Source organism: Sceloporus occidentalis, unplaced genomic scaffold (assembly GCF_023333645.1).
Source record: "Sceloporus occidentalis isolate IW3139 unplaced genomic scaffold, rSceOcc1.0.p SCAF_19, whole genome shotgun sequence".
Classification (NCBI taxonomy): domain Eukaryota; kingdom Metazoa; phylum Chordata; class Lepidosauria; order Squamata; family Phrynosomatidae; genus Sceloporus; species Sceloporus occidentalis.
In genome coordinates, this window is record NW_028316999.1 from 15885625 (window position 1) to 15892534 (window position 6910).

At 40.7% G+C, this 6910-nt stretch overlaps 1 protein-coding gene across 1 annotated transcript; it reads right to left on the reverse strand.

Annotated features, from left to right (window-relative positions):
• Positions 1–912: 912 nt before the first annotated feature.
• Positions 913–4477, reverse strand: LOC149302507 (four and a half LIM domains protein 2-like). The gene is made up of 5 exons (XM_089482620.1): positions 4319–4477; positions 3230–3404; positions 1641–1810; positions 1167–1353; positions 913–1064 (listed from the first exon to the last, which is right to left on the reverse strand). Exons 1-5 carry the CDS (start codon positions 4475–4477, stop codon positions 913–915), a joined length of 843 nt encoding a protein of 280 aa, XP_089338746.1.
• Positions 4478–6910: the final 2433 nt, after the last annotated feature.

A 6910-nucleotide genomic window follows, 5' to 3' on the forward strand; every position in this document is an offset into this window, starting at 1 on the left:
TATTGTGTAGTCACCAAGACACAATAGTAAGTGTAAAATGAAGGGTTTTTTTTCTTTTAGGTCCGGTCTTCATGCAGGACAGCTATTTTAATAAAGCCAATAAACTGATATTCTGACATAATCCATGCTTAAAGATATACATTTAATACAAACCATGCCATTAATTCACTGTGTTCAAACAAAATATAAATACATGTACGGATCAAGAGAGACAGGAATATTTGTATCACATTTATTAAATGTACGACACGCAGTCCACTTTTCACACCACTCTTAGCCAGTTGAATGAGCCAATGGTGCCAGGAAAGTGCTAGACTGAAGTGGATGGGTATACTTTATGTGCATGCTTGTGGGGGTCTTGTTACACCCTCCAGAACTCTCATGCAAGTCAGCTCTGGAACTGTCTGGTAGTGACTATAGCACACATACATAGTGGAAAACCGGTGATAAGCTCGGCCAAGTGCATCTCCCGCAAACACAAATGCAGAGAGCGAAAAAAACTATTATTTAACGTTTACACGCCATTATGATGGCTGGAAAGCAAGTAATATAACTGTGATTACAAACTGATGTGCATACCTGGGAACTTCTGGGCTCTGGCTACCCACGGCCAGGACTGCCCACTGACGTCAGCGGGCGGTCCCGTGACGTCTGTGGGAGTTCCGTGATGTCAGTTAGCGGTCCCGCTGATGTCAGGGGAAACACCACCATTTAAATGGAAAATGGGCGGGGAGCGGGGCGTGTCAAGACCCTGCTCCCGCGACCCGGAGGATTCGGGTCTTCACCCGGAGAATCGGAGAAGTGGTGCTTCACCTGGCAGTTCCCAGGTATGCTGATGTGCCAAAGGTGAATACTAAAATGATCAGTAAATAGCTTCTTGATGAAATGCAGGTAGTTATTTCAATAAGAAATCTATATGTCATTACAACATGCAGGACAAAATATTTTCCCATGCTGCGTAAGAAATCTCTGACCGACAAGTGATATGGTGCATTTTGAACAAGTGAAGCAATCACTGTGCCACTGACTATCTTCAAATGAGACATATTTGGCACCTCCTTGAGCTGAGGAGAGAAGGACATGTCAGTTATTTTAGCAAACAATTTACCATAAGTAGTTATTAAGTCAAGACTTCTAATATCTACCTATCACTTTCACCTGCTTACCTGTAATGGGCTTAGCACAAGCCGTGCATTTCTTGGCATACAGGTTGCCATAGCAATCCATGCAGTATGGCGCATCCTCTCTGGAAGTAAACTTCTCCCCTGCCAATTTTTTGTTGCAGCCATTGCATCTCAGACATTCACTATGCCAAGGCTGGTCTTGGAACGTAATTCCACCTGTGGTGATTGCCTTATTTAAAAAAAAAAAATTTGAATGACACATTATCTGTGAAGCATGGTTATTTTAATGGAATCTTTTTTTACAGTACAATCAATATGTGTTGCTTATAATGGGATATCAAGTAGTGGGGGGATTTTTAATTAAACTTTTTCCTGGGTCTTGCCATAAGACAGGCCTTGGGAAGAACCTTACATAAATAGATTCAGTTTCCACACTTGTGACAAATAGCTGTAAAAGAACATCAAAGACATCATATTATGGCAACTTTTACTTAATATGTATTTCAAACCTTTTACCTTTTTACAGGACTTGCACTGGCTGGCATGATGCTTCTCATAGCATGGTACACAATATACGCTTGACTGTTTAGGAATAAAATGCCTGGATCCTATTGGCTGTCTGCAGTTTTGACAAGCAAAACATGTTTCATGCCAATTACTGCCTTTAAACTCCATTTTGCGTGATCCTAAAAAACAAAAAAACAAAACATGAAGTTGTGTAAGAGCAAAGCAAAATAAAAATATAAGGAGAACAGAATCTTTTTAAGGAAATGTATGAAAACGTGCTCCTTTTAAGTCTATTGCGGGCGGATCCTGTGCTTTGCTACTCCTACCCATTCTTTATCTCCTTCCATAAAGAGCAGACATGGAGACCTCAAGGAGGCCAGCGAGGGGATGGGCGGATCCAGGGTATGTCAGTGTGGTGACTGTATATGTGTGTGTGTATGTGAGGGGGGGGGGTGTTGGTGTGAGTGTCTGGGTTGGGGTGTTAGTGTGACTTAATGGATGGGTGTGGTAGTATGAGTTTCTATGTGTGTCTGTGTGTGCTAGTGTGAATGTGGGTATGTTATTGCTGTATGTTATATGTTAGTGTGTGCATGTGTGTTAGTTTTGAGTGTATGGTTGCCTTAGTATTAGTGTCTGTGAGCATGGGAGTTAATGTGTCTGGTTGTGTTAGTGTGAGTAAGTGTGAGTATCCCTCCTGAGGATCTGGATCTGCTCCTGAGTGCTGGGAGATTTATACATGTTTGTCAAAAACAGAAGTTCAACAGATTTACATGGACTTTAGATCACAGTATTAGGTCACTCACAATATAATTCTATACTGTATAGCTACCTGAAACAATGCTAAATTATTAATTACCGTATTTGCTCGATTATAAGACAAAGTTTTTTCCTGGAAGGAGGTGCGTTTAGCAGCGGGGGTTGTCTGTGTCCATCGCGCAGACCATCCCCAGCTGTCAGCGATCGGAGTTCCCCGTGATCTCTGACAGCCGGGCAAGGTCTGCGCGATGGACGCAGACAATCCCCGCTGCTAACGGCACCTCCTAGCGGCTGCAGCGGAAGTTGTCTACGCGTATCGCCTAGAGCTCTACACGCTGCCTGGACTCCGCACCGGGGACTCAGAAGCTTCCATAAGTTTGGAGGAGGGAGGGAGTGTTAAATGGGGGGCATAAGGCATTTCTGGAGGCAGAGTGCTCTGTGAAATGCCTTTTAACCCCCTTAATGCCACTTTGCCTCCTGAAATGCCTTATACCTCCCTATATTCCACTCTGCCCCATAATATGCCTTTTAACCCCCTAAGTGGCATAACTGGGGGGGGCAGGTTGAAAATCATAGATTTTTTTATTTTTTTTTAAATGTTCACATGAATTAACATTTACTGGTAAAACTTTTTTCCTATAGGGTCGTCTTATATTGAGGCTTTTTCTTTTTTTCATAAATTAATATTCAGATTTTGGGGGGGTCGTCTTATAATCAGGGTCGTCTTATAATCGAGCAAATACGATAATTGATATTGCCAATGCATATAAAATAGAAACGTAATCATCAAGTTCCAAACAACATGGAAAAAATAATATTAAAACAATGTAATGAACCATTACCAGGCATTATAGTGGAGTTGCAGCTGAAGCACTTTGATGAATACTCCGTAGAATAACATTCAGTACACAGTAAGCAGTCATCCTTGGAAGCAAAAGGCTTCTCCACCAGAGATTGTGTGCATTTGTCACACTTGAAACAAGCCTCATGCCAGTGGCTGTCTTTGTATGAAAAGTCCTTAAAAATATAATCATGTTAACACAAGTGTGTGTGTGTTATCTATTTATCTGTAGCTATACATTGGTATATGGAAATAAATATATAGATCAATATAGGAATATACACATATATGCATTAATCAATGTCAACGCTTTCTTTACAATTTCTGAAAAGCTCATTTATAAAATCCTTATAGATGCTAAGCAATGTATACAACCATTTTCTTAGACATAAATTGAGTTTAGAAATTGCACCTGCTTGTGTGCCTACATGGCACATTTTTGTTCAGTTATTTGCCTAGGTATGTTTAAGCATTGTGCATATTGCCTAGGTATCCCATTGCCAATCTAATTTTACCCTTTGGTATGCAGGACCACCTGTATGAGGATGAAGGTTAGATCTACCTATCATCCCCCAATCTCCCTCCCTCTTAGATGGGTCACTAACTGCCTTACATCTGTTTCTAACTGGATCTGCTGATTTTCATCTGTCCTCTGTTCTGATTTCTACTTCTCATGCACACTTCCAAAATTTCTCAAGAGTTGCCCTAGCTTATCTGACTATCCCCTTGCCTTCAGTCCTTGAAAATATCCATCAAGACCCACTTGTTTAGGTAGGGAACCCTGACATTCCTCCCATCTACCTCTAGCTCACATTTCCTAGTCCCTCTCCTTCAATACAACCGTATTTATGTGAAGCAATATTAATATTTTTTTAACTAGTCTTTACACTAGGTTACACTTACGTGGCTGGTCCATCACTAAGAAAGCCACTTTTATCTCTTGTGTAATATACCCTAACTCCTTCTAGAGGGTAAGTTTGTTTGTGCATGGCCCTACTTACCTTTTTATATTCTATAGAAATCAATAAATAATAATAACTCTGGACGTAATCATGTCAACACTCATTAGAAGGACTATGGTGATACATACCTTGGAATCACATGCAATTGACTTTTTACATCCTTCACAGATATTTGCAAAAAGGCTGTCAAAGCATTTGACGCAGTAGGCACTGTCATCCTTTACAGTATATTTCTTTCCATAAAGGGATTCATTACAGTACTGGCATTTAAAACTATCACTTTCCATGTCAAGAGTTCAGCTGGAAAAAAAAACCCAAAAAACATTAGCATAATAATAATAAACACCAAATGTGAATGCATGTATTGGACATATGGAAAAAAAATCGTCGACAGTTGACCTGAGGCATGGGAGAAGTAACCAAGAACATGCACGGCTGGTCCATCCATGAACCCACACTAACTGCCTATTGAGACCATTTTACAGTACAGTAAATATTAACGAATTATATTAGATAACATTTAGCCCATAGATAGCATTTGTTAATGTTCTCTGTATTATGGTTTGTAGGAGGTAATAGTCATAAATAGAAGGGTAGTATGGAGAAAATAGGCCCCGAAGTGGCATAGGACAGGAACATGTGGTGCAACCTTTGAGCATCACCCACTTTGGTTTTCACAACTTTACTAAACACATGGCAAGCCTGCCTTTATTTGGTTCTGGGATGGGGACCAAAATCATAGTTCCTTAGGACACCAAGAAAGCTTTACCTGGCCCAGTGATCTTAAGCACGGGTATCAGACAGCAGAATGACAAGTGGAGAAAAAAAATAAGAAAGCAATCTAAGAGACATGCCATCTAAAGGAATGGGTGTCACTGATACCCAGGGCCGGCCGAAGACTTAACGCCGCCTGGGGCGAAGTTTAAAACGCCGCCCCCCCCCCGCCGACGCCGGGGGGGGGGGGCGGCATTTTAAACTTCGCCGACGCCATAATCTACGATCCCCCCCCCCGGTACTTACCTTTAAACAGTCCTGCGGCGAGTCTCCCTGCTTTGCCACGGTGCCGGCTTGTAATGCTGAGCGCCGGAAATTGACGTCACTTCCGGCGCTCTGCATTACAAGCCGGCACCGGGACCGAACAGGGAGACTCGCCGCAGAGGAGAGAGAGAGAGGGGCGCCGAGCGGGTAAGCGAAAACCACTCGGTGCCCCTCTCTCTCTCCTCCGCTTCAAAAAAAAAAAAAAAAAAGCGCTTGGGGCGGCAAAGTGCCGCCCCTTCTAAAGTGCCGCCTGGGGCAATTGCCCCAGTCTGCCCCATTATAGGGCCGGCCCTGCGTGATACCGCAATAAAGTTTAAAGAGACAGCATCTAAAGTGGCAGGAGTCAGAAGATGCACTAACACTGGTGATGAATGATAAAAAATAAGTGCATCCAATATCCAAATACCCTAAATGAAATCTAAGGAGAGACATAAATTATATGCTTATATGATATTTTTGTTGTTTTCCTTCATTGTATTTTGGTAAGGACCTTTTGTAATAGGATATAGACTGACAAACGCATCATGATATGCATCAAGTTTCCAAAGGAAAACATCCTGTAATAGAACCTTTAGCATGGCATCTGCCACTATGTATGGATCATGGCAGACTCTCAGAACATCATTAGGATATGTTAAAACACATCTTTGTCAATTAGCAGCGCACTAAAATATGTGTACTGTCAACAGTTCTGTTTTGAAATACTGTGAATTTTTGAGAGGTGATTAAGGTGTCAGCGCAATCAGTGCCTCTCATTTGCATATTTAATCTGAATATTAGAAGATTACGTTCTAATATATAATTAGACCTGCCAGAACATTTGAAGTTTGCTTAAAAAAGAAAACACTAATAATGATGCACATAAAGTAAAGTACTTAAAGTAGTTCAATGATTTAATTCATCTCAGGAAAAATGTTTCATAAATGGCAATCCATCCATATTTGAAAACATTACTGGAGATATATAATTGTGTAGAATATATTAGAACATGCAATGCTGGACTGGTGATGTGTAACATCATTGGACAAAGGTGTGGCAAACAAGGAGGTTCAGAGGACAATTTACTGCAGGTTACTCTAGAGGGAAAAACAGTAGCCCCATCACCTTTATTACCTGTAGTTTGTGTTTGATTTAACGATGCCTGGAAAAAAGGTCTATTTTGGACCCTTTGATATCTGTTGACCTTGTATTTTAACAGGCTTGGATTAGGACAGAGCATCTGATGTTTTCAACCTTGACTCTAACTTTGCAATTATATTTAGTTTGTAATCTATTCGTGCTCTAATTATTTTCAGAGTGGGAATTTCAAACAAGTTAACACATATGATACTGACATAAAAGTGATTATGAGTCACGTTGATTTGGTTAAATGCTAATTACTGACTATACAAAGAAACTAAGGAGTGCAGGATTTGATGTCAGAATTTTTCCTCTGCTCTGTGATTCTAAAACTACGTTTTCTGAAACTGATCTCAGTGTGCTTTCCATACATTAATAAAAACTACCAATAGGGGACAAACATATATTTCTTTAGTGCTGCTTCTTTTTGCTCTATTCTGCTTACAAAGCCACAAGTTGCCTAATCAGATTTGTGGGACGTCAACATCATTGCAACACAAAGTAGACTTCCAGAAAGTATTAGCGTGATTGCATTCAACTTTGGTAACAGGTTTGACTTTCTA

Coding starts and splice junctions, on each gene's coding strand:
- LOC149302507 (XM_089482620.1), bottom strand. CDS start 4,477: ATGGAAAGTGATAGTTTTAAATGCCAGTACTGTAATGAATCCCTTTAT. Junction 3,405..4,318: donor CAATTGCATGTGATTCCAAG/GTATGTATCACC, acceptor TATATTTTTAAG/GACTTTTCATACAAAGACAG. Junction 1,354..1,640: donor AGTGCAAGTCCTGTAAAAAG/GTAAAAGGTTTG, acceptor TTTTTAAATAAG/GCAATCACCACAGGTGGAAT.